This window comes from Bos mutus, chromosome 5 (genome assembly GCF_027580195.1).
Source record: "Bos mutus isolate GX-2022 chromosome 5, NWIPB_WYAK_1.1, whole genome shotgun sequence".
Taxonomy (NCBI): Eukaryota; Metazoa; Chordata; class Mammalia; order Artiodactyla; family Bovidae; genus Bos; species Bos mutus.
This window is the reverse complement of record NC_091621.1, coordinates 14,828,089-14,854,848: the sequence shown is the minus strand read 5'-3', so window position 1 is coordinate 14,854,848 and position 26,760 is coordinate 14,828,089. Positions and strand designations below refer to the sequence as shown.

The window sequence follows — 26,760 nt, the reverse complement described above, 5'->3', positions numbered from 1 at the left end:
CGGCTTGGTTTCTTCCACTTCCCAGAGAATTGGAGTATTGTCTCCTGGAGAACTTGGTGGTCCGGATCCGGGACCCCAGGAAGGGGCTCTTACTGATCTGGGGCGCCGGCGAGGGGTTCAAGGGTAGAAAAACTTGCGGAGCAAGTCAGGGGTCTGGAAGGGGGACTAACGAAGAGGCGTTTGCAGAGCAGGGGACCGACAGAGGGTACCCAAGCCGGGTCTGCGTGGGGGCGGGGGCGCTTGTCAGCGTCGACCAAACATCTTGGTATGCAAACGAGATGCAAAGAAGCACACAGATAAGGGCAGTGTTTTTTGGCACTCCGCTCGGCTACTAAGCCCAGTGGAGCCACGCTCCCAGTCCTCCGGCCCGCTTCCTGACGGGGCCTGAGAGCTGCACCCAGAAGGGCGGATCCGGGCCGTGGGAGCTACAGTTGTACAAGGCAGTTCGCCAGCTGGGTCAGGCGCTGGGGGGGCCGAGGGTTGCTGGGAAAGAAGGGGCAGCGAAGGAGGTCCAGGGCGGGGGCAGGCCCGGGGCGTCCTCCCCTCCGCTCCACCCCCGCATGATACCAAAAGGCCTCCGTCCTCGTTACAGGCAGCAGGGAAGGGATCAGTACGGTGGTTTCTCTACGTTCTCTGATTTTGTCTGCAAGGGAAACAGACTGGGCTCGGTGGCTTTCCTCTATCTCCTGGACTCAGCAAAGCCCAAGAACACAGCCAGAGGAACCCTGAGAATCTGCTCCCAGTCCGCAGGCACTGCTGCAGCGCCCGCTTGCTCCGCTTCCGGTGGAGCAACCTTCGGGGACTCCAGTTCAGCACGCGGAGGGCGGCAGCAGAGGGCCCTTTAAAGGGCGGGGCCAGCGCTTCCCCAGGACCACCTCCTCTGGTTCTACTTAGCCTGTGGGACTGGCTTGCACCTCGGCAGACCGCTGTTACTTTTCCTTCCCGTGTCTTCCCTGGTGACCTCGGAAGTGGAAGTAGACGCGAATCGGCTGCCGCGGCGGGGACGGAAGGCGGAAGCAGAGCGTGAGCGGGAGGCGGAGCCGGGGGAGCTGCTCTCGTAGCTCCCCCTGGCCCTCGGCCCAGCTGCTCGAGGGGGAGGAGTTACCGCCACTCTTCGGTATGTTACCTTGATCCCTTTTACCCAGCTCGAGGGTTAACGGGTTGACTCTGTCAGGGGCAGTCTCAAGCTCCGCCCCCAGATATTCCTGAAGGGCCGCACGGTCCCCACCCTTTTCTGGCAGCCTGCGGCCCCCTTTCCGGTCGTCTTTCCCTTTTTCCTAAGAGTGACCCCAGGACCACACCCTTTGCGGTACCTCCCTTTTCCCCTGTTTCAGGGTTATAGCTTTCTGGGGAAAGAAAAAATAATAAGAGAGCTTGGAGGAGTTGGGGGGAGGGAGCAGCGTTGCCGTTAAATGTAGTATTGGCTTTATTGCTTAGTGATGAATGCCCCCGAATTTTTAAAACAAGGGAGGTGGGTGCATTCAATATATACCTAATTTAAGATTATTTAACCTTTTTGTTGGTCCTATCCTTGATTATCCCCACTTGATACTTTTGTTACAGGCATCAGAAGTCACCATGATGGCTGTGACTTAAAATCCTCAGGAAGCCCCGGGGTCATGGCCCAGAAGCACCCCGGAGAAGGAGGGTTGTGTGGAGCCCACCACAGTGGTGGTGCCTCCCTCAGGACTTTAGGACCCTCTGTGGACCCTGACATACTTTCATTCTCAGGACTCAGGGACTCAGCGGGGCCTGCTCCTAATGGTACCCGCTGCCTCACAGAGCACTCTAGTCCTAAGTACACACAGCCCCCAAATCCAGCCCACTGGTCGGATCCAAGCCATGGACCCCCAAGGGGTCCAGGACCCCCTCTGGCTGAAGAGGACCCTGATCAGAGTGAGGCATCTTCAGAAGAGTCAGGAGTGGACCAGGAACTCTCAAGAGAGAATGAAACTGGGTACCAGGATGATGGGAACTCTTCTTTCCTTTCCATTCCATCTACTTGTAACTGCCAGGGAACCCCTGGAATCCCTGAAGGGCCTTACTCTGAGGGAAGAGAGAGCTCTTCTAGCAACTTTTGCCACCATTGTACCTCTCCAGCTTTGGGGGAAGATGAAGAGTTGGAAGGGGAATATGATGAAGAGGAACCTCTTAAGTTTCCCAGTGATGTTTCACGTGTGCCCAGTGAAAAGAAACCTGCACCCCGGAGACAACGGCACCGTGTTCCAGCCAAGGAGGACACTCGGGAGGGTGGACGAAGAGATCCCAGATCCCCTGGTAGACATCGGCTGGGCCGGAAACGGAGTCAGGCAGATAAACGCAGAGGACTGGGATTGTGGGGAGCAGAGGAACTGTGTCAGCTTGGACAGGCAGGCTTCTGGTGGCTGATCGAACTGCTAGTATTAGTAGGGGAGTACGTGGAGACTTGTGGCCATCTCATCTATGCATGCAGGCAGCTGAAAGGCAGTGATCTGGACCTTTTACGTGTCTGGGTGGGAGTGTGGGCAGGGCGGCTGCGGGGCTGGGCGCAGGTGATGTTCCAGTTTCTGAGCCAGGGGTTTTGCTATGGGGCAGGGCTGTTCACCCGTTTTCTTAGGCTTGTGGGTGCTTTGCTGCTCCTGGCTCTGGCCCTTTTGTTGGGCTGTTTACAGTTGGGCTGGCGGTTTCTGGTAGGATTGAGTGACCGGCTAGGCTGGAGGGGTAAAGCCACCTGGATCTTCTCTTGGCTGGCTTCTCCCACCTGGCAGCGTTGCCTGATTCTGCTGAGAGAGAGCAGGCCCTGGCAGCAGCTGGTAAGAATAGTTCAGTGGGGTTGGCTGGAGTTACCTTGGGTCAAACAGAGGACCAATAGGCAGGCGAATGCACCTGTAGCTGGTGGTCGTTACTGCCAGCCTGAAGAGGAAGTGGCTCGACTCTTGACCATGGCTGGGGTTCCTGAGGATGAGCTAAACCCTTTTCACGTGTTGGGGGTTGAAGCCACAGCATCAGATGTTGAACTGAAGAAGGCCTATAGGCAGCTGGCAGTGATGGTGAGTACCCCTCTCTCTTTCCAGTTCTTTGTTCCCATATTTTATTTTCCATTACAATTTTTAGGTGGAGTGGAGGAAGGGACGGAGATGGCAATGGCAACCCACTCCAGTATTCTTGCCTGGAAAATCCCATGGATGGAGGAGTCTGGTAGGCTGCAGTCCATGGGGTCGCTAAGAGTCGGACATGACTAAGCGACTTCATTTTCACTTTTCACTTTCATGCATTGGAGAAGGAAATGGCAACCCACTCCAGTGTTCTTGCCTGGAGAATCCCAGGGACGGGGGAGCCAGGTGGGCTGCTGTCTATGGGGTTGCACAGAGTCAGACACGACTGAAGCAACTTAGCAGCAGCAGCAGAGGAAGGGAGAGTAGAAAATCAACTTGAAGATGAAAATTATCTTAAATTCTCAGGAAAGAATTGTAAAGGGGATCTGACTTTCCCTTAAAGTTTTGTATCATGAAATTCTTTTTCTCAATGAAAATAAATGAACCTGGTATAGTAGACAGTGCTGGACTCATTCACCTGGAATATCCAGGTGAAGTCCCTCCGAGTAGGTTGGAGAAGAGGCCTAGTCAGAACGCTTATCAGTTCCTCCTGAACAAATGAGGGGTTTCTGAACACAGGGAAATCCAACTGTCTTCCTAGTGAGGCAAGTGTGGGAAGATTGAGAGAGTACATGTGAGTGATTATTCCAGGACCAGGTGAAAGAAAAGCTATTTCAAGACCAACAACCAGGTTGGGAAAGGGAAGGCGAATGGGACATAAATCTTGGAGAGCCATGTATGTATGTATGTCATACACGAAAATGTTGGTGATTAGGTAGGATATAGGTGGTTGTGACTTAAATGCTTGAGGGAAATGGTTTAATACAAGCATGCAATCAAATTGCTTTTAGAAGTAGATATTTGATTGATATTTTTAGATATGATTGTTACTGCTATTTCTGTACAAGTAAAACTGTTAGGAATATAAGTGAGTTCTGCATGCTAAGTCGCTTCATTCGTGTCTGACTCTTTGCGACCCTAGGGACTGTAGCCTGCCAAGCTCCTCTGTCCATGGGATTCTCCAGGCAAGAGTACTGGAGTGGGTTGCAAGTCCTCCAGGGGATCAAACTTGCATTTTGAAATCTCCTGTACTGACAGGCGGATTCTTTACTACTAGCGCCACCTGGGAAGTCCATGACTATAAGTAATGTGTGTAAATTGCATTGGAGGACTATTTGAGTGTATGGAACTTGACTGGTAAAATACCAGTGTGCAGATTACCTCAGTGGTTGCACGACATGAAAGAGGAATGGGCAACCAGAGTTTCCATTAACCATTTTAGGTACAATAAAATACCAGACCTGAAACTTACCAGATAACTAAATTAGTTTGGTGGGAAATACATACCCCTTATTGGATGGCCTGGGTTATTCTGAGAGTGAGGAACAGTGTTCACACTCAAATCGTTACTAACGGTAGAGGTCTTTTCTCACCTTCATGTCTTTTAGCAGATTTTGTCTCTTGGGGAATGTCATTCAAAATTTCTCATTTTCAACTTACTTTATTGAAGTAAAGTTCCCTGAACCTTAGTAAAACTGTCCCACAACCTGAAGTTACCCCCTTGTTCTTGGCCAGAGTATCTGTGGGCTCTTTTTGGCCAAGCCATGTGGCATGTGGGATCTTAGTTCCTTAAGATTGAAGCAGGGATTGAACCTGCACCCTTGCATTGGAAGCACAGTCTTAACCACTGGACGACCAGGCAAGTCCCTGTAGTTTTTTATACAGCCTCTCACTGCCCTTATTAGGCCCTAACATGACCATTACTCGCATTCTGTAAGCTTGGGGATATGAGAGAGATGACAGCATTCTGCAAGAGACTAGCTTTATCTGTTTTTGGTGCATGAGGATGGGAAAAATCAGGGAACTGTAGGAAGTGAGAATATTATTTGTCTTGGAGAAAAGGCTGAAAAGTGGATTAAAAACCTGAGGGTCATGGTATGTTATTTCACACCTGGAACAGAAAGGCAAACCATTGTAGGAAGTTTTGAGTAGATATGAGAATTTGAGGATTGTTGGAACTCTATGACTGACAACAAAGTTAAAATATAAGAGTTAAGTATGTGTGGCAGGGTGATCAACCATCCTTGTTTGCCTGAAATTGAAAGGTTTCCTGAAACATGAAATTTAAATGCTAGAACTGGGACAGTTCCAGGCACACTAGAGTGGTAGGTCACCATAGTGCCAGATTCTCTGTATTCTGCTTCATGTGTATTCTCATTTAATACTAACAGTCCATGATAGATAAAATAGTCTAGGTCATGAAGCTAATGAGCAGTAGAGGCAGAACTTAAACACAGATCTATCTGCAGAGCCAGAGCAATTAACCATTAAGCTATATTGATTATTCAAAAGGGTGTTAAATAGGAAGTTATCAACAATAACCTGTTGATATGAGGTTATTTTGACTCAAGATGGGGAGAGGGTTGGAATGGATATGTAATGAAATCTGTTTTGGTAGGTTCATCCTGACAAAAATCATCATCCTCGTGCTGAGGAAGCCTTCAAGGTTTTGCGGGCAGCTTGGGACATTGTCAGCAACCCTGAAAGACGGAAGGAATATGAGATGTAAGTTGGAGCTAGGAAATTATCAGGTAGGGTAAATGAATAACCTTCAATAGCAGAGATCCCTGGACTTACAGATGAAGGCTCTCCGAGGCAGAGGAGGTGGCTTGTTTAGCTGGCCAAGGGCCTCAAGAGGCCAATAGACCTGTCTCCCTTTGTCCCTCACTCAATATCCTGACTTACATAACTTTTTTTCTCTCAGGAAACGAATGGCAGAAAATGAGCTGAGCCGGTCAGTGAATGAGTTTCTGTCCAAGCTGCAAGAAGCAATGAATACGATGATGTGCAGCCGATGCCAGGGAAAGCATAGGTATGATTTAAATAGGACAGGACTGGGACAGCCAGTTTGGGGACTGGTGACCAAAAACATTCCTTGTATCATTGGTAGTTGTGGGATCCAGATGGTAAATAAAAAGACCCTGACTTTCTACTTTTGCCATATTGTCAAGAGATTGAAGATGTGAATTACCAAGAAGACAAGATAGTATTTCTGGCTTTAAGATAGGTTGAGGGCAGGGCGTACGTAGGCATACATAACAACTGAGTGGTGGTAATTTTAGATGTTTGTCAGTAATCCTACTTGTCAGCCAATGAGACATCAGTAATGATGAGACTGTAGCAATGCTCTAGGTAGTCTTAACGTATTATTAAGGAACTGTTCTTTTGTTGAATTTCAGGAGGTTTGAAATGGACCGGGAACCTAAGAGTGCCAGATACTGTGCTGAGTGTAATAGGCTGCATCCTGCTGAGGAAGGTGACTTTTGGGCAGAGTCAAGCATGTTGGGCCTCAAAATCACCTACTTTGCGCTGATGGATGGAAAGGTGTATGATATCACAGGTATACTTCTGTCCTCTGGAAGTATGGGCTCATATATCTTCAGAACTGTGATATTTTGGCTAATTGTCTCTCATGCTTGCAGAGTGGGCTGGATGCCAGCGTGTGGGAATCTCCCCAGATACCCACAGAGTCCCTTATCACATCTCATTTGGTTCACGGATGCCAGGCACCAGTGGGCGGCAGAGGTAGGTGGTGTTTCTCTCAACCATCTATCCACTGTTCTAGTTCTGAATATGGTTTCCAATGACATGCTATTTAGGACATGTAGGTGTCTCACCATTTAAGTGTTTGGGACCTGACTCAGTATGTCTTTAACATATATATAAGTAGATGAACTAGATAGCCATTTGACTCCAGTATCTCTTTCCTCATCATGCCTTCTGTTTTCCTCTCAGAGCTACTCCAGATGCCCCTCCTGCTGACCTTCAGGATTTCTTGAGCCGGATCTTTCAAGTACCCCCAGGCCAGATGTCCAACGGGAACTTCTTTGCAGCTCCTCAGCCCGGCCCTGGGGCCACTGCAGCCTCCAAGCCCAACAGCACAGTACCCAAGGGAGAAGCCAAACCGAAGCGGCGGAAGAAAGTGAGGAGGCCCTTCCAACGTTGACACCCCTTCTCTTTCCTCCAATCAATGTCAGGGAGTCAAAAGGGCTGTGTACAGCACCAGATGGAGTTTGATTTGTTTATTTTTAAATATTTAAAAAAGGGAAAATTTTAAGCTCAAATTGTTCACTTAGTACTTTTAGGAAGCCCTGGAACCACTCTCCCTCCTCCACCAGCACCCAGGAACTGAATCTTGTCTTCTGACAATACCAAAGAAGTAGGGGATGTCTAGAACAAAGAACCTGGGGCCTGGACCTGGGCTGGACGGTATCTCCCATAGTGTGGGAACTGGGTATTTCCCTGGGGTCTGTATGCCTTTATCTTGTCTTTTGCTTCTTACAGCAGATGACACTCCCCCCTGACCCCCAAACGACTCTGTCTTATTTCTTGACTCATTTCAGGAGGGAGCCCCCTCCTTTGCCCCAGTATACTAGTTAAAAGAACAAGAAAGCATGTAACCCTAATTATAGGAGATACGTAAGAGTTCAGAGTGTGGGAACTCTCACCTTGTGGGTAATCACCCAACTTCATGCTTGTTGCTGCAGGGATGGCCAAAACTAATAATTTTTAAAAAACAAGATTCATGCCCTCTGCCCTTGGGTGAGGGGGAAGGGTAAAGGGGCTCCCGGCAGCCCCCTTATGATCCAAGGGTTTGTATTTTTTTAAGTTTGTTCATATTTGTATGTACATATCTATTTAAAGCCAGGGGATTATCTTTCTATAAATACGTAACTGGCAACCTGTATCTTCCCTCTCTTCTTTGCCCATATAGCTGGAGCCCTTTTTCTCATTTGAGAATCTTTTCCTTCCTAAGTGTTAGAGTAAAGGGCACCTCCTGCTGGACCAAGGGAGGGGGATAAAAAAAATACCTTAAAGAAATGTTGTAGTTCTGTAAGTCAGTCATTGTTGCATCTTTCTTCTCTGGCTTTATGAAGACATCTCCCTACCCTTACTGCTGACCAAACTGTAGCCATATATGAAAAAAATTATCTTTATTATAAGGAAAACACAGTAAAACAGAGCTGGAAGGTGGTGGGAGTGGATGATAGGGAAAACCTTAATCAACCAAAAAGCTGCCCAAGCATGGCTTCCTGCTGTGGAGGAGAGTGATTTGCCCCTTACCTCACCTGTCTTTCCTGATTCAAAGAAACTTGCTCCTAGCAGGGTGGGGCCCAGGGGACCCCATTTTCCAATGAAAATTTGTGAAAGTTTGCATTTCCAGTGGGGGCGTTTGGGAAAGGCTGCATAGTTCTCAGGCTGTATAGAGAAAGGAGGGATGTTACAGCCCTTTGTTCCAACGTCCCCAGCCCCATCTCTCAGTATTTGTTGATGCCAAAGAGACGAACCCCATGAAACTGGGGCAACTTGGGCAGCAGTACGCTAAGCAGTGAGGCTGTGTTGATGAGGAAGTGAGCAGCATCATATTTGGTGTAGAAGCTGGCCAGGAGGTATCTGGGGAGAGAAGAAATCGGTTGAATGAAGTTGGCCTTCCCTATCCATATCCAGGCCTTTCCAGCGACTTTCTTTTCTATTTTAAATAACCAGTTTTACTGCATGCAGTCCTAGCATATCTAAAAATATTTCAGCTATATTAACAATATTTACTTTGGGGTTGGGGAGATAATCAGCACCTTTAACTGGAGATTTATAAATTTGTGCTTTTAAAAAAAAAAACTTTTTAGTGACAGGTGGCAAATGACAGCTGAAGCAGTTTTAGCCTGTGTGACTGTTAGAATCCTTTTTCCTACCACTTCTCACAGATTTACATCAGTTTTCTCTTTATTCACTTCTTTGGAAGTATAAAATAACTTATTTTATCTTTTCTTAGTCCTTTCTCCCGGAGAAGGCAATGGCAACCCACTCCAGTACTCTTGCCTGGAAAATCCCATGGACGGAGGAGCCTGGTGGGCTGCGGTCCATGGGGTCGCTGCGAGTCAGGCACGACTTAGCGACTTCACTTTGACTTTTCACTTTCCTGCATTGGGGAAGGAAATGGCAATCCACTCCAGTGTCCTTGCCTGGAGAATCCCGGGGACGGGGGAGCCTGGTGGGCTTCTGTCTGTGGGGTCGCACAGAGTCGGACACGACTGAAGCGACTTAGCAGCAGCAGCAGCAGTGCCTTCTCCATTCTCCTACCATCAAGGAGGCAGCAAGTAATGCTTGCTTACTGTCTTCTACTTTTTACTTTTCTCACTAGATTTAGAGCTAATGTATCTTCACAGGGTCTAGGTGAGTAGAAGTCCACTGTTTTTAAAGGTTCCCTGTGGACCTCTGTACCTAGCTTTTGAAGCATCTCCCCTATTTCCCCCTGGACTCACAGTACAATGGGAGAGATGCTGAGGAATTTTCGGGAAGAGGTAAATTGGAGCCCGTAGTCCATCTGTTCCCAGTGTGTCAGTAGCCGAGCCTTTCCTTGGTCAGGGGTCTCAAAGGGTGTCCCTTTCACCGTATGTAAGAAGACATACATAACCTGGGAGGAGGGAATGGGACAGTATGAGGTACCAGAGCATAAAGTAGTCCCTCAGCTGAGATCCCAAAAGGAAGACAGAAATCCCAAGTAATTGTTTTTGGTTGGGAAAAGCCTGGGGTGGGTAAAGGGGCATGGTTTAGTGCTCACCAAGTTATGGATGACGTTGGTCAGTGTCCAGACAACAGGAATGCTGAAGAAGGGGATGCTGAGTAGAACCACATGCAGCAGTCCTACCAAGATGATGTAGGCCAGCCAGATGCCCCGGCTATTCATCACGCGAGTGTTGGGGTTTACTTCGCTGTGTGCCACCCCCACATTCATCCTACCACAGTGGGGGATCAGGCAGGAGACCAGCTTAATTTCCTCTCCACCCTTCTTGGAGTCCGTTTTTCCAAGTTGTCTCCTGAGTAGCCCAAATCCCCCGGACTTTATTGGGAATGAAAGAACTTAACCCATTACACACAAAGGAAAAACTGAAGACTTGGGGGAAAAAACAGAAGGCAAGATGAGCACTCTCTATATGTTAGAGACATGATAATCTTTCTTCTGATCCTTACACTTCAACTGTAACTTGAAGGAGTAAGCATAGGCTTGGCGCACCTCAAGGAGCAAGGGTAACAGAAGTATCTCACTACCCTTAAGAAGTTAATAAGGAACCATGAAGACATTAGGTACACCCAAAATTACAGAAGAGGGTCATGGGAAACGAGGAACCACTAAGGAGGGATGAGGAGGTAAAGCTACCTTTTCTAATCTATACTCAGGTCAGTTCAATCACTCAGTTGTGTCCGACTCTCTGAGACCCCATGAACTGCAGGATCCCAGGCTTCCCTGTCCATCACCAGGGAAGCCTGGCATCCTGGTCAAACTCATGTCCATCGAGTCGGCGATGCCAACCAGCCATCTCATCCTCTGTCGTCCCCTTCTCCTCTTGCCTTCAGTGTATCTTAGTCCCCACCTTTTCCTCTGGGGCTCCCCCGTCCTCTCATCTCCGTGGCATGTAAGCAGGCAGCTGCAAGAATGTGCCCAGGGCTTTTACATTGAACTAGGAAGGGACGTGAGCTGAGCGTCTCGAGAGGTGGAGCCCTAGTCCCGACTTCAGGGCGGCTCTGATCATCTGAACTTAGCCCTTTTAAAATCGTGCTTGCCCTTAAGTTGATGACGCCGGGTTAGGAAGCAGATCTGGCCCGCTCTCTACCTAAAATTCCCTAAACCCCAGTGATTTGAACTAGCCCCCTTGCTCCTCCCAGGCCCCCCTCTCCTTCATCGTCTTCCCTTAGGGTTGTCTTCAGCGCTCCTCTTCCGGTCTGTTGCTCGCCGCCCCTTCACTCACCCCGCTTGTTCGCCTCCCACCATTTTTCTAAGGACCCCTTCCCAGTCTCGGTAAACCTACCTGCCAGCTTCGGAAGCCCGTCCCGGTCGGGGTGCGGCGCTTGCTTCTACACCTGCGGTCTCCAGGAAGCAGCCTCCCCGCCCATCTGCGCTCTCCCTATTGGTGGAGCAAGGTCAGCGCCGCCACCACTCATTGGCTGGCGATCCGCCACGGGGACGCACAATTGGTCACTATTTCCGTCGTTCGGAAGGTGCCGAACCCGCCCTTCTCCAGGTCCCACCTTTTGAGAGAGGTGGGGAAAGCCGCTTGGAGGAGCGAGGGCGACGCCAGCTATTGACTAATGGAAAGAGTTGATAGTAAGAGGCGGGAGTAAGAGCTCCAACGATTGGCCGGCCGTGGCTGTAGGCGCCGAGGCGGGAGCTCCCGGAGGTGGAGGCCGCGGGTGGGGGCCTGGCGGAGTGGAGGGGTAACAAGATGGCGACTGAGACGGTGGAGCTTCATAAGCTGAAGGTATCGTGAGGCGGGGAAGGGCCGGGTCGGACTTTTCCGGAGACTAGATTTTGCTGGCGGGTTGGCGCCTTTTCCTTGAAGGTTCTTCTACTCCATTTTCTGGCTCCCGCCGTAGTTCTGTTCTTTTGTGCCTCCCTTCTTCCCCCACTACGCCTTTTCTCTTTTCCCATTTCTCCTCACGGTTTTACTGTATCCTTATTTGTTACTCGGCACCTTCCTCCACTGTGGTGTCGTCCGTCACCTCTCTACTGGGTTGTGGAAGTGCCTTCAACCTGTTCTACTCTCTTGTTTCTCGTCAAACTGCATTACGTCAGTGGTCCCCTCCTCTTGGCTCCGTGCGGAGCCCGGGACCCCTTTTTCTTCCCTGGGTTTGTGCTTTCCTGTCTGTTGTCCAAAGTGGAGATTCCCGGTAGCAAAGGATGGCAGCTTCGTTTATTTCTGTCTATCTAGGTCTCAGACTTGATCCAGAAAATGCTTCCGTTCCCCTATTTTAGATGGAGTGACGCCCCGGGGGCAAATTTGGAAACCTGAGGAGAGGCCTCCCCTTAGAGGCCTGGGCTTTAGGAGACTTTAAGAGGTAGTGAAGGCGCAGATACCCCAGATTGAAAAGTTTTCGAGTTCTCTCAACGCGGTTCTCCGCCTACCAGCCTTCCCCCCACCCTGCGCCCCACCACCACAGAGACAAGTCACTCAGAACTGTAATATCCTGGGAAAACATTTCCAAGGTTAGGGTTACCTCTGTCCCATTTCATTTCGCGGGTAGACCCTGCATCTCTTGGTCTCACCACTGGGTGACACTCAATCACAGAAGACGTTTTAAGTTGTGTCTTGGGAATCTTGACAGCCTTTTCGTATTTAGATTATTTTCTTGAAACAAAAGAATGGGTTTTTTTGAGGGGGGTGGTAAATTAAGAGAATATCTCAAGTTGTCCGTTTGTGGTTTGACAAGCAGTTTTCCCATTACTTTTCAGTCATGTTCACGTCCTGGGAACCTTTGACAAACCAGGTTGATTTGACCCACGCTGAAAACTGATTATTTAAAGTTTGATGAGCTTTAAAAAAAAAGTGTAACGAGAGTAAGAGTAAAGAGAGAGAGGTCCTCTTAATCACATTAGTTGACACCAGTTAGACTTTCAGTGAAAGTTGATAGGTTTCTTACTCATGGAATCTAAGCTGTATTAGGGGGATTTTGTGTTAACCTGGAGTTACTGTTAACTTGGTACCGAAATGAGTAGATTGTATCAGTCGTCTGCTAAGAGAATAACAAGTAAAAAATTGAGCAGCTACTTCCATTATATGTATATTAACTTGTAAATAAGTACTACTATGTGTTATGTACTACTGTTTGTATGTTATGAAAGAAACACAGAAAAGGAATTTTTGAATGGAATAAAAAGGAAATATGAATGTAAGATCTAATGTTTTCTTCCTATATTAGTTCCATTTTTGAAACCCCTCGAGTAAGTCACTAGCCTTGTGACTTGCCTTCATAGGTTTTGTTTTGGTTTATGGAGTTCCACCTTCCATAAAAATTTGTATGTCAGTTCCAGGTTAAATCCGGTTTTGATTGGCTAATGTCCTCTGATCTGATTTCAGGTTATTATAGTCTTAGAGAGCATGAGGCAGTCCTAATAGCCTAAAAAGGATTCACTCTTTTAATCATATTTGCTTGTCTTTGCTTTTTCTCTAGAGCACTTCTTAACCTTTTGGAGGTCACAGATATCTTTGAAACTCTGATGAAAGGTATGGACCTCTCCCCAGAAAAAGGCATGTACACATGACTTTGCATGCGATTTGAGGGGCTTCATAAAATTACCTTGGAGCCCTGAGGAGTCCATGGACCTCTGGTTAAGAACTCATGCCTTTAATTCTGACTTCCAGGACAGTTAATGTTTGGTTCCACTGTTGATCATGGATTGATCCTACTGTTGATCATGGAGTGATCCTTACTTTTGGGTTGACCTAGGGTTTATCTCAGAGAAGGCAATGGCACCCCACTCCAGTACTCTTGCCTGGAAAATCCCATGGATGGAGGAGCCTGGCGGGCTATAGTCCATGGGGTTGCTAAGAGTCGGACACGACTGAGCGACTTCACTTTCACTTTTCACTTTCCTGCATTGGAGAAGGCAATGGCACCCCACTCCAGTACTCTTGCCTGGAAAATCCCATGGATGGAGGAGCCTGGCGGGCTATAGTCCATGGGGTTGCTAAGAGTCGGACACGACTGAACGTCTTCACTTTCACTTTTCACTTTCCTGCATTGGAGAAGGAAGTGGCAACCCACTCCAGTGTTCTTGCCTGGAGAATCCCAGGGACAGGGGAGCCTGGTGGGCTGCCGTCTATGGGGTCACACAGAGTCGGACACGACTGAAGCGACTAAGCAGCAGCAGCAGCAGCAGGGTTTATCTCTTTTTTTAATAAAAAGCCTTTCCATTTTTATAAAAGGAATTTGGGGCTATAGTGTGGGGTCTCAGAGGAAAGGAACAAGCTTTGAAGTAGGAATGAAAAATATCTATCTGAATTGATAATGTAAAGCCACATCAACTGCAAATTTGTGAAGATTTTGTAGAAATGGAGTCATTCCAACGCAGTTGGAAAGAGGCTGAATTGTGGGTGAAAAATGCCTTGAATTGTTATAGTACCAGATTTCCAGTCAGTTGTGAGAAAAGGGACTACAGAGGAGAGAACTAGAAGAGTGGATAAAGAAAACAGTGAGACATTTATAATAGTGAAGCATAAGGTACATTTGTGTTGGTGGTTGAAGATAGTTTGGAAAAGGAAAGTAGGTGAACTGTGTGACTGGCGGTGTATTGGAGTGATACTGAAAAGGACTTGTAAGTTGTGTAAGGTGTTTGTTTTTTGTCATACAGGCAGAAAGTGGGGAACCTTTGAAAATTTGAAAGAAGGAGCTGATGTGATGAGTTTTCTTTATTTTTATTTTTTCTTTGCCGCGTGGCTTGTGGGATCCTAATTCCCAGGCCTAGGATGCAACCCTAGGCACTCTGCAATGAAAGCACAGAGTCCTACACTGGACTGCTAGGAATTTCCCAGTTTGTGTTCTTTTGGCAGTAAGGATGGGGCCTGGAGAGGAAGAAATTGCACCAGTTAGATTTTTATTATAGTAGTCACTCCCCTGCTTAGAACCTTTTAATTATATCTGTGCCGGTATCTAGTTTAGTTTCTCAAATTCCAGCTAGTGACTTTATTTCACTTATCAGAATGGCTGTTCATTAATTGCTAACATTTACCATGTGGCAGACACTGGTCAAATCAGTTTGTACACATCAGTTGATTTCTCACGATAATCCTAAGGCAATACGGTAAATGCCTGTGTTGTCCCCATTGAAAATGAGAAAAAATGGAGACTTCCCTGGTGGTCCAGTGGTTAAGACTCCATGCTTCCGTTTCAGGGGGCTGAGGTTCGATCTCTGGTTGGGGAACTAAGATCCCACATGCCTTGTGGCTCGGCCTGAAGGAAACAAAAACTGAGAAAAAATGGAAGCTCAGAGATTGGATAACTTGCCCTAGGTCATGTACCTAGTAAGTGGTGGCTCAAATCCAGGCGGTCTGTCTCCAGAATTCCTGTTCTGAATTGCTGTTCTGAATTGCTGTGCATGACTGCTTCTCCATACCTTAGTACTCAGAACCTTTATACATGCTTTTGGCTGCATTGCTCTTGCCAACCCCATCAGTTCAGTCGCTCAGTCATGTCCAACTCTTTGCGACTCCATGAATTGCAGCACGCCAGGCCTCCCTGTCCATCACCAACTCCCGGAGTTCACCCAAACCCACGTCCATCGAGTCAGTGATGCCATCCAGCCATCTCATCCTCTGTTGTCCCTTTCTCCTCCTGCCCCCAATCCCTCCCAGCATCAGAGTCTTTTCCAATGAGTCAACTCTTTGCATGAGGTGGCCAAAGTACTGAAGTTTCAGCTTTAGCATCATTCCTTCCAAAGAACACCCAGGACTGATCTCCTTTAAAATGGACTGGTTGTCCCTTGTTTATTTAACTGTTAGTTTCCCTTCAGAATCAGTCAAACATCATTTATCCAATGAACCCTTAGGTAGAATGGGTTCCATCCATCTACACACAGAGTCAGACCACTTTTAAAATGCTTTTATAGGACCCTGTACTTTTTTTAGAATCAGTTAAACATTACGTATATGATCATTGCTTGCCTTGTTTCCCTACTAGATTGTAAGCTCCATGTGGGCAAGAACTCTTTGTTTTGCTTATGATTATTTTCCTGTATCTAAGATAATGCTTGATACGCAGTGGGTACTTACAACTATTTGTCAAGTGAAAAAACTTACTAAGACTTGAAATAAGGTAGTGGCTTCAAAAGTTGGAATGAATTTGAAAGAAATTTTGGATATAAAATTATAAGTATTTTTAGATCAGTTAAATGTGAGAGGAATGAAAGGTGACTCCAATTAGTGATACCTTTTGTCTAAGTTGGGAGGAGAAGAAGCCAGTTTTGTGCAGGAGAGAAGATGAAGTTCAGTTTGGGGCATAAATAATAAATGTCTTTGAGATACTCATTTGGAGATATCTCGTAATCATTTGGAAATATGGGGCTAAGAGCTGAAAATAAAGGTGTGGGACTTATTAAAATATTTACATATATATATGTAAATTTTTGGAGCTTATATATTACTACAGGGAGGCACAGTAAACAAGTAAAATTTATAGTATGTCAAATAGCGATAAGATTTGTAGAGAAAAATAGAAATAGGAACTGTGAAAAGAGAAGGGTATTATAATTTTCAATAGGGTGACCAAGGGGAAGGCCTCATTGAGAAGGTGATGTTTAAGCAAAGTCTTGAAGTAAATGAAAGTGTGAGCCTTGTGCAGAGTATTAGAGGTGATCATTAGGACTCTGGCTTTTACGCTTAATGAGATAGGAAACCAGTGGAGGATTTTTGAATAGAGGAGAGACATGTTCTTGACTTAAATTGTCAGAAAGATCTCTCTGACTAATAAACTGTAATGAGGTTCAAGGGCTGAAAAGTTTACAATAGTTTGTATGAAAGAAAAGGGATTAGATTCTATGTCTGTTTTGAAGGAAGTGCTGACAGGATTTGCCAATGATTGGATTCTGGGAAGTGAAAAAGCCTTTGATACAAGTGGAAGGATAAGGAGGCCAAACTCATCTTAGTGAATATCTGTATTTACAAGATTGGGTGGAAGAAGAGCTAGCAAAGAGTGAGGAGGAAAGGTAGAAGGAAAACAGAGAGAGAGAGTGTGCTCATGAAAGCCATCCTTCATATTGATACTTAAAATTGGGCTTAAATCAGAGACATCTGAGCTGGCTGTTGGCTTCACTATTTTCTGGCTGGGTGATTTTTTTTTTTTTTTAGCAAATTGTTGAGTTTCTTTCAGTTTTGTTTTCTTAATTTATGAAATGTAATAATAAAATCAACCACATAGATGCTGTGAGGATTAAATGAGGAAATGATGTTCAAAAGACTTAGCCTTTTGTTTGGCATGTATTAATACTTGAAATTTAATTCCTATCATATGAAATGTTATAAAGTATATAAAATGTTTCTGTCCTTGAAGGTTTATAAACCAAGTTGAGAGAGAACAGGTGAAAAATATTTGAATCAAAATTTAAGATTAGTAAATTAGTAGAAATCACAGGGCAATGAATGGGGGTTAATGTTAAATGTATTGTGTAGTCAGTTGATCAGTCCTTTCTCTGCTGGTTGGATAGGTAGCATGAAAAATGCCTTATTAATACTGAAAAATAAGATTTTAGGATTGAGACTAAAAATTTAGTTTTATAGGTAATTCATACTCAACAATTTTAAAGATGTAAAAAGGGTATATGGTAAAAGATTTCTCTCCTGCACCTGTCCTCTGGTTTCTTCTGAGATTTAGCTGGTGTTAATGTATCTGTTTCTTGCCCAGGCATCTTGTGTATAAACATTATATGACTGTTATGTGTGTGCACATTATTTTTTACATTAATGTTAGTATCTTACATACAGTATTCTATAACTTGTTTTTTCTTAATAGTCTTATTGAGGCACAATTCACATACTGTACAATTCACTCAATATATCTTGCTTTTTAAATGCATTCTTTTAAAACATTTTAAAGTCAGATGCATATAAAAATGGGTAAGATTTGACATTATAGGTCCGTATTTGAGATTTTAAAAGGGTTTTATTCTACTACTAATGTAATTGTGCCAAAATGAAATGTGTGAAATGACTTTTATTTTCAGCTATTCTGTTTTCACTCAGCAATTTCCCTTTTGGAGGAGAACCCAAAATATAATAATATAATAAAATAATAAAGTGATGCAACAGTGTGTAAAAATGTATGTAACATTCTCATTTGACTAGAGAAGTGGACATGGAGGTGCTGAGAAGAGTGCTGAATGAGCCAGAGTCTTGAGGTTAGGGAATGACAGCCCGTTGGGGGCTGAGATTTCAACAGCAATAGCAAGGTCAGTGGTTAGCAGTGGTGGATGCTGTCCGTGCTAAACAACCAGTTGTACCAATCTGTCAGCTTCAGGTCTACTAGATCAGCATCCTGTGCAGAATCTATCACTGACTATCTTTCCCTGTTATCTGAAAGATTTTGTAAACTTCTGTCTGTATCTACACACAGTTTGGGGAAGGAAGGAGAAGGGAGGAACAGCTCTGTTAGAAAGTTGAAATTTGAATTGCCTGAGTATTTACATTCCTTTTCCCTTAATGTTACTTAGAGGAGGAGAAGGAAAAAGGAAGATGAGGAGTATTCAGAGTATTGGTTGTTTGTTTATAACACAATACAATTTTTTTACTTTCTGTAACTCCTCATCTTCCTTTTAAAAAAGTATTGGTCCACAACGTGGAATGCTATAAAAAATTGGCAGCCCTATCTCTCTACCTATTTAAAAATATATTGGTCTGTGAAATGCAGAAATCAGAGAAACAGTGATTCTGTCTAATCTTGTCCAACTCTTCACCCAGTTTCTAACACTTACTAGCTGCTAAGCACTATTGTAAATGCTTTACAACTATTTACTGGTTTAATCTTCGTAGCAACCCTATACTACAGGTACTGTTACATTATCCCCATTTCAGAGGAAATTGAGGCACAGAGTGGTTACGTTACTCACCTAGGCTACACAGATGTAAGTGGTAAAGCTGGAATTTGAACCCAGTGTAGTCTGACTTCAGATGCCTTGTTATGCTTTGTTATGCTCCATGCTTTTAATGGGTGATTACCTACTGTGTTTCTCAGTAGAGGGGGCTGCTGGCTTGAGTAGAACAGTTTTCCATGTTATATCCCTCCCTGCCTACCTGTCCTACTCACTGAATACCCAATCAGAAAAAAAGCTCCCCTCTCCATTTCCAAACGCTTCCTTGGTTGAAAGCCTTTTAGAGATGACCAGCATAGTCCCTTAGTTACAACATTCTTTCTCCTATAGGAATCTGCTTTCTAATTTCTACTGGTTGGTCTTAGATCTGTACTTCAAAACTAGTAAAGTCTTTTTCCAGGACAAATATCTGTGTTTGTGCATTGATCTGCATATAGGATTTTTAAAACCTTCCTTTTTCTTAGTTGTTCTCCTTGGATCAGCATGTCATTATGTGGCTTAAAATGAGAATAAAGAGCCCAGTAAGGCTATTACATTATTTAATATAGATTCTATTTTTTTAGTTACCCTTAATCTAGAATTACTTTGGTAGCAAACTATACCGTTAACCCTTTTTGCACTTGTAATCTTTCTAAAACCCTGACTGAGGTCTTATCCTTTGAGTTACTGTTGGGCCAGATCTTGTTCATCTGTTGTTTTTTTTAATGTTTTGAATATAATAAATTTAATAAAGTTTTGAATAAAAGTGTAGTACTTTATAGGTATACCTTATTTCTTCTAAATTGAGTCTTCATTTTGGATCATTGTTTTCCCTGAAGAGCCAGCAACACCCCCTGACACCCCCAGCTTTAGTTCTGTTAGTAATTTACCAATTCTTCCTCCTCCTGGTATCTGCAAAGTTGTAAGCATGCCTATCAGATCTTTAGTCAAATTACTTATTTAAAAATCTTCAGCAGAACTCTGTGGCATGCCATTACATATTTTTTTCTATTTCGGCAAAGATCCTTTTAGTGATTCATTGTTGACATTAAGCTAGCTAACATATCTACCTAATGCTGTAGTGATCAGGCTTGTATGCGCGTATATGGTAGATTGCAGTAAAGGATCTGGGATAATAGTAAGGAGAATCTGCTTTTAGATAATTATATATTCTACTTAAAAGATTCATTCTTTCCTTCCTTGTATGAACTAGTACAGTAATTGGGGAAAAAAGACACCCTCCGCTCAGAAACAGCTAAAGATTTATATAATAAATAGATGTATGAATAGATAAGAATTTTATTAAAGCAGGGTTATTCTTCACCATCTGTTAGAAAAGTCCTCTTGCATATTGAGTATTGTTGAGGGAAAGTGAATCATCTTGTGGACCTAAAAACTTGGTGGGATTAAGAGCAGAAGTTATGGGGTGAACGTTGTTTTCTTTTTCTTTCTTGTAAGAGCTACTTTTTTTTTTTTCCCCCACCAGGTTCATTCTGTAAATTAAGGAAAAGCTTTATTCTTTTTTCTCAGCTTGCTGAACTAAAGCAGGAGTGTCTTGCTCGTGGTTTGGAGACCAAGGGAATAAAACAAGATCTCATCAACAGGCTCCAGGCATATCTTGAAGAGCATGGTGAGTTTCCTGTGGAGCCAAAGAGTGATGTGATTGAGGAGATTAATTTTTAGGCTCTGCCATACAGAAGATTTCTTTTTTTCTTTTAGGTTGATGATGTAAGATTTTAATTAACTCTATCAAGAAAACTCTTGTTATCTAAAACAGTAGTTATAATGAAATACCCCTTTCCCCCTTAAAAGACATTGTAACTTTATTTCAGCTAATTATTTTAAAGAAGTATGGTAAAGCAAGTATCATTAGACTGAGAATTGGACTATTCGAGTTGAATTCCTCCTGTGCCAGAAGTTTACTAGGTAACTTTGGACAGCCACTGTTTTCATGGCGGAGTGTTTGTTCTGGTCTGTGAAGTGAGACCGGTGTCTCCACCCTCGAAATCCATAAACTTAGGTAATCTCTGGTTCCTTCTAGCTCTGACATCCTGTAATTTCACTTTAAAACAGATAAAAATACTTCATTTATACTGTCATCCCTCTCTAATTTTAATTTTTTTATTCCCTTTTCTTTTATCCAAATTCCCTTAGTCAACAATTCTAATGTGCTTGATACATATTTTTTGTCTTTACGGTTGTAAACCATGTAGTGTTGTTTGATCTGTAGTAATTTTATGTAGTTGGCAATGAGGCCATAACCTTTATTGCACACTTTTTTCTCTTAAGTACTCACTTTTTTCAAAGATGTATGAACTGACTGTGTCATCATCTAGTCTGTTGATTCTAATTCCTTCATTGTTTTCTATAATTTATAGAATTCACCACATTTTCTTTAGTTCATTCAGTGACTGACTCCTGTATTGCCTCCTGAACTACTACTTTCATATTTCCTTATATCCTTGTGTGAGAGTCTTTTAGGGTATATACTCAGGGATGGGGTTGCTAATAAATAGCTATTCATAAATGTTTACTTAATATGACTAAATACTACCAAACTGTTTCTCTGAATTGCTCTATAAATCTCATTATTAGCACATGAGGGTTCACTCTGGCCTCATTTTTCCTAATCTGTTGGTGGTTTCAATTTACATTCTTCCAATTATTAAAAAGTTTAAACATTTCTTTTGCTTATGGTTCTTTGGGTTTCTCCTTTGCCCATTTTTCTGTTGGGATTCTCATTGGTTGCTTGTTAGTTTGCAGGCATTTCTTCTGTATTCTAGTGACTATTACCTGTTGGTTTTATACACAAGTATTTTCATGATTCTTTTTTCTGTGGTGTCCTTTCCTAGTTTTGAAAAGTCAGTTTTTTGCATAGTGCTTTTGCTTCCGGGATTTTTTTTTTTAAATTTTAAGAAATTCTTCACTAAATTCTTCCACACTGGTTTTTGTTAATGTTGTAGTTTGATCTCATCTTGTTTAGTTCTTTAGTCCAACTGGCGTTCAACCTCTTATTGATGTTAGGTAGAGTATGTAGTTTTATCTTCTCCATGTGGAGCAAATTTTATGAGCATATTGAATTTTGTTTTGGAAAAACAAAAAGATTATAATTTTAGCCTAAGTACAGTGATCAAGATGGTTTTGTAGCAGGGCTTGACCTGAATATTTTAATATTCTTTAGCTGAAGAGGAGGCAAATGAAGAAGATGTACTGGGAGATGAAACAGAGGTGAGTTGGAGAGAGTAAGGTTAGTCACTGGCCTGGCAGTGTGCCACTACCTTGGTCACATTGCTGAACATTAATCATTAGAGGGCTTGAATGCTGACTCGTTAGGGGTGCATAAAGGGGGAATGAAAGTTGTGAAAGCCTCATTCATTTTGGAGTTCTCATATTTTTCTGTTGACAGGTATTTACTCTTGATTTATTTTAACCATCTTGTTTCATTTGTTTTTAGGAAGAAGAACCAAAGCCCTTAGAACTGCCTGTCAAAGAGGAAGAACCTCCTGAAAAAACTGTTGATGTGTAACTATCCTTTTTTTATTTATTTATATTAATTAAATTAATTTATTTATGACTATGCTGGGTCTTCATTGCTTTGTGCAGACTTGCCCTAGTTGTGGCAAGTGGGAGTTCTACTCTTCTTTTGCAGTGCTTGGTCTTCTCGTTGCAGTGGTTTCTCTTGTGGAGCATAGGCTCTAGGAGCATGGGCTTTAATAGTTGCAGCACGAGGGCTCAGTAGTTGCGCTCTGCAGCTCTAGGGTGTTCAGTCTTTTGTAGTTGTGGCACAGGGCTCAGTTACTTCACTGCATGTGAAATCTTCCCAGACCAGGGCTCGAACCCTTGTCTTCTGCATTGGCAGGCAGATTCTTATCCATTGTGTCACCAGGGATGTCCCAACTATCCCTTTTTAATAATGAATACAGCGCAGATGGTTCTGGATTTTTTAGTGTTTCACTCTGTTTACTGCTTAAACATTCTTTTTGGCTTTTTTATTAGATTGTACATTTTTAGAAAAGTCTAGTTCATTTCAACTACATTGTCCCACTGAAGGAAACTAAGTTGTCTTTGGGTTATGTAATAGATAATTAGGACCAGGAGACTTCAGTCCATAAAAAGTTTATTTCTCTTAGCCTTGTTGTATATGATAGATGATTCTCTTTCAGTGTAGAGAATCATGCAGATTTTCTGCATATGTGGACTTTTATAAGCGAGGAGTGAGTAACACTGTATTCTCTCTTATTTTCTGGTTTACAGTGGAGGAAGAGAGGACAAAGTATTAATGAAAAGTAGATCTGGATTTATTTAAATTATTGCACAAGGTTGTTCATAAACATCTTATATTTGGAATTTCCCCACAAATGTCTGGCCATCTTATGCACCAGCACATTAAGAGCAGTTGAGTCCTTTTTAACATTTTTGCTCCTCATAGCTGTATTAATCTGTTTAATTATAAAGGGTGATATGTGTACTTGTAAAAAGTCATAAAGAGTACATAGAAGAGTATATAAATTGAAAATTAAGGAGACTTCCCTGGTGGTCCAGTGGTCAAGACTGTGAGCTTTCAGTGTAGGGGGCAAAGGGTCAGTCCCTGGTTGGGGAACTAAGATTCCACATGTCATGTGGTGCAGCCCCTCTGTCCCCCCAAAAAAAGAGAAAGGAAAGAAAATTAAATACCTTTGTCTGTACCTCCACCTGACTTCCCAGAGGTTTTCAATATATTCTTTTGAAATATTTTATATGGTATGTGTATATGTATATGTACATACACGATGCATATTGTTGGTTTCCTGATTTTTTTCCCACGTATGGAGATCTTTCTATATCATCATATAATGTCCTTATTTAATTATTAGATGTAAAGACTTACGTGGCATTCCGGTGGTTAAGAGTCCATGCTTCCACTGCAGGGGGCATGGGTTTGATCTCTGGTTGGGGAGCTTAAGTTCCTGCATGCTGTGTGGCAAGGCCAAAAAAAAAAAAAAAAATTAGTTATATAGTAGGCAAGGTTCTAAGTGTTTTACATATATTCTCATCTAATCCTCACATCAGCTGTAAGAAATGAGGATAATTATCCTACTAAGTGGTAGGTCTCTGTTTTTTTAACTTGTTGTTATACAATATTACACGCTTATAAAAAAGTTAAGAGAATGCTATATAGACCCCTATGAACCCGTCACGTAGATTTAGTTGTTAACAACTTAGAATTTTATTCTTTCTGGCAGCTAATAGTACTCCATTCTAAAAGTGAATAGTAATTTCACCAGTCTCCTCCTGTTGATGGATATTTAGATTATTCATAATTGCAAAACATGCAGTGCTGTACCTCCTTATACAATTAATTTTAAATGTATGCAAGTATGTCCAAGGGGTACATTTCTAGCAGGGAATTTGCTGTATTAGAGAGGATATTCCTTTAGTGTTCTATTAGATTTTGTCAAATACTACTGCTTTCTAAAGCCATTTAGTTGTTGCCCATTACAGGAGGTTTTTGTTTATATAATGTGCCTTGAGAAGATGGCCAATGGGATAGCTTTTGGGGTTTTTTTGGTCTTCATATCTTTATTTTTACACAAAGCAGTGCAAAATGAGGCAGTTTTTCAAAGGGTGACTTGGAGCCGGAAATTCCATCCTGAGCGTGAAAGTGTTAGTTGCTCAGTCGTGTCCAACTCTTTGCGACCCTGTGGACTATAGCCCACCAGTCACCTCTGCCCATGGGATTCTCCAAGCTTTTTAAAAAAATTATTTATTTGGCTGCACAGGAACTTAATTGCAGCATACAGACTCTTAGTTGTGTCTTGTGGGATCTAGTTCCCTGACCTAGGTTCCCTGCATTGGCCACTGGACCACCGGGGAGTCCTGGGATAGCTTTAAAATAGAGAGGTTTTGGGAACTTACATGGCAAGAAGGATCAATGATCAGTGCAAAGAAATAGAGGAAAACAGTAGAATGGGAAAGACTGGAGATGTCTTCAAGAAAATTAGAGATACCAACGGAACATTTCATGCAAAGATGGGCACAATAAAGGACAGAAATGGTATGGACCTAACAGAAGCAGAAGATACTAAGAAGAGGTGGCAAGAATACACAGAACTATACAGAAAAGATCTCAGTGACCCAGATAACCACGATGGTATAATCACCCACCAAGAGCCAGACATCCTAGAATGCTAAGTCAAGTGGTCCTTAGGAAGCATCACTATGAACAAAACTAGTGGAGGTGATGGAATTCCAGTTGAGCTATTTCAAATCCTAAAAGATGATGCTACTCAATATGCCAGCAAATTTGGAAAACTCAGCAGTGGCCACAGGACTGGAAAAGGTCAGTTTTCATTCCAGTCCCAAAGAAAGGAAATGCTGAAGAATGTTCAAACGATTGCCCAATTGCATTCATCTCACACACTAGCAGAATAATGAAAAATTATCCAAGCGAGGCTTCAACAGTGAACCGAGAACTTCCATGTGTTCAAGCTGGATTTAGAAAAGGCAGAGATCAAATTGCCAACATCTGCTGGATCATGGAAAAAGGAAGAGAGTTCCAGAAAAACATCTATTTCTGCTTTACTGACTATGCCAAAGTCTTGGACTGTGTGGATCACAACAAACTGTGGAAATTCTTTAAGAGATGGAAATACCAGAACACCTTCTCTGCCTTCTGAGAAATCTGTATGCAGGTCAAGAAGCAACAGTTAGAACTGGACATGGAACAATGGACTGTTCCAAATTGGGAAAGGAGTACAACAAGGCTGTATTTTGTCACCCTGCTTATTTATATAACTTATATGCAGGGCACATCATGCAACATTCTGGGCTGGATGAAGCACAAGTTGGAATCAAGATTGCCAGGAGAAATATTAATAACCTCAGATGCAGATGACACTCCCCTTATGGCAGAGAGTGAAGAGGAACCAAAGAGCTTCTTGATGAAACTGAAAGAGGAGGGTGAAAAAACTGGCTTAAAACTCAGTATTCAAAAAATGAAGATATGGCATCTGGTCGCATCACCTCATGGCAAGTAGATAGGGAAACAGTGGAAACAGTGACAGACTTTGCAGCATATTAAAAAGAAGAGACATTGCTGACAAAGGTCTGTCTAGTCAAAGCTATGGTTTTTCTGGTAGTCGTGTAGATGTGAGAGTTGGACTGTAAAGAAAACTGAGCGAAGAATTGATGCTTTTGAACTGTGGTGTTGGAGAAGACTCTTTAGAGTCCCTTGGACTGCAGGAAGATCAAACCAGTCAATCCTGAAGAAAATCAGTCCTGAATTAGAAGGACTGATGCTGAAGCTGAAGCTCTAATACTTTGGCCACCTGATGTGAAGAACTGATTCATTGGAAAAGACCCTAGTGCTGGGATCTTTAAATCTTTTTAAAGCAGGAGGAGAAGGGGATGACAAAGGATGAGATGGTTGAATGGCATCACCACCTCGATGGACATGAGTTTGAGCAAGCTCTGGGAGTTGATGATGGACAGGGAAGCCTGGCGTGCTGCAGTTCATGGGGTCGCAAAGAGTTGGACACAACTGAGTGACTGAACTGAGGGCAAGAAGGAAGGTGAAGTAAGTACGATGATATAATTAGCCAGTGTGGGTTAAAAACAGTGAAGTTTGAGAATTTGTAGTTATCTTTATAATATGTAAAATATATAATTCTCTTGTTTAGAGGGCTTTAATTTTATCAGTGAATTTCTGAACAAGGAAATTGACTATGTGGGAGAGGTTGTGTTTTTGCTTGTTAGAGGGATAGTAGTGGTTAGACTAAAGTATGTACAGAAGATTTGGGGTCCCTGTAGTTTGGAGAATGTTTTGTGTATGACTGTGAATAGGAGAGAAACTTCTCAGTGAAGAGATGAGATTTCACATGAGTCTCAGAGTATGATGTGTATTTATTGCTTGAGCTTAATTGTGCCTTAGGGAATTGGAACAGATCTGAAGGAAGTGTCCTCTCAGGTTCCCTTTTTGCCTTGAGGTGTACTGATGGGAATGTGGAGGAAGTCATTAGCCTGAGGTTTGGTGAAGAGGACTGCTATTTTAACGGCATTGGACTTCAAGTAAAACATTAAACTTCCATGTCCCTTTCTGCCTGAAGAAAATGAGAGGATTGGGGAAGGAAAGATGATTAAGAAATGGAAAAAAATCAGAAATTTCTTTTTAAAAAATCCTTTAAACATTCAAAAGGAGATCTCCTCACTTTGTCTTCCCTTGATATTCTCCAAAAAGATAACCTCTGTTTCTAGTTTGATCTCCCCCCCACCCCCACCCCTCCCCCCCAGCCCTCCCCACCACCCCTCTGCTGAAAC

General features: G+C 43.2%; 3 protein-coding genes across 6 annotated transcripts in view; 2 read left to right on the top strand and 1 right to left on the bottom strand.

Moving 5' to 3' along the window:
- Positions 1-156: 156 nt before the first annotated feature.
- Positions 157-7,815, top strand: DNAJC14 (DnaJ heat shock protein family (Hsp40) member C14). Of its 2 annotated transcripts, none has more exons than XM_005905872.3 (7): positions 157-1,117; positions 1,564-3,029; positions 5,533-5,639; positions 5,839-5,946; positions 6,314-6,474; positions 6,557-6,659; positions 6,870-7,815. In XM_005905872.3, the coding sequence occupies exons 2-7, from the start codon at positions 1,620-1,622 to the stop codon at positions 7,078-7,080; spliced, it is 2,100 nt and encodes a 699-aa protein (XP_005905934.1). In that variant the 5' UTR covers positions 157-1,117; positions 1,564-1,619; the 3' UTR covers positions 7,081-7,815. The 2 variants fall into 2 exon arrangements, with proteins under 2 accessions (XP_005905934.1, XP_070226446.1); XM_070370345.1 differs by lacking the exon at positions 157-1,117 and adding an exon at positions 1,174-1,309.
- A 238-nt stretch (positions 7,816-8,053) lies between these two features.
- ORMDL2 (ORMDL sphingolipid biosynthesis regulator 2) lies at positions 8,054-11,080 on the bottom strand. 2 transcript variants are annotated; one of them, XM_005905871.3, is made up of 4 exons: positions 10,940-11,080; positions 9,694-9,868; positions 9,395-9,546; positions 8,054-8,528 (listed from the first exon to the last, which is right to left on the bottom strand). In XM_005905871.3, the coding sequence occupies exons 2-4, from the start codon at positions 9,865-9,867 to the stop codon at positions 8,393-8,395; spliced, it is 462 nt and encodes a 153-aa protein (XP_005905933.1). In that variant the 5' UTR covers position 9,868; positions 10,940-11,080; the 3' UTR covers positions 8,054-8,392. The 2 variants fall into 2 exon arrangements, with proteins under 2 accessions (XP_005905933.1, XP_014336971.1); XM_014481485.2 differs by lacking the exon at positions 10,940-11,080 and adding an exon at positions 10,505-10,542.
- A 134-nt stretch (positions 11,081-11,214) lies between these two features.
- The window catches only part of SARNP (SAP domain containing ribonucleoprotein), a 49,771-nt gene continuing 34,225 nt past the window's right edge, over positions 11,215-26,760 (top strand). Inside the window, exons 1-5 of one of the 2 annotated variants that reach the window (XM_070370352.1) lie at positions 11,241-11,389; positions 13,080-13,132; positions 19,952-20,095; positions 21,647-21,693; positions 21,920-21,987. In XM_070370352.1, the coding sequence (XP_070226453.1) occupies positions 13,126-13,132; positions 19,952-20,095; positions 21,647-21,693; positions 21,920-21,987 (266 nt within the window). In that variant the 5' untranslated portion in view covers positions 11,241-11,389; positions 13,080-13,125. Of the gene's footprint in view, positions 11,390-13,079; positions 13,133-19,951; positions 20,096-21,646; positions 21,694-21,919; positions 21,988-26,760 lie in introns of both variants that reach the window. The other variant, XM_070370353.1, reaches the window with a different exon arrangement.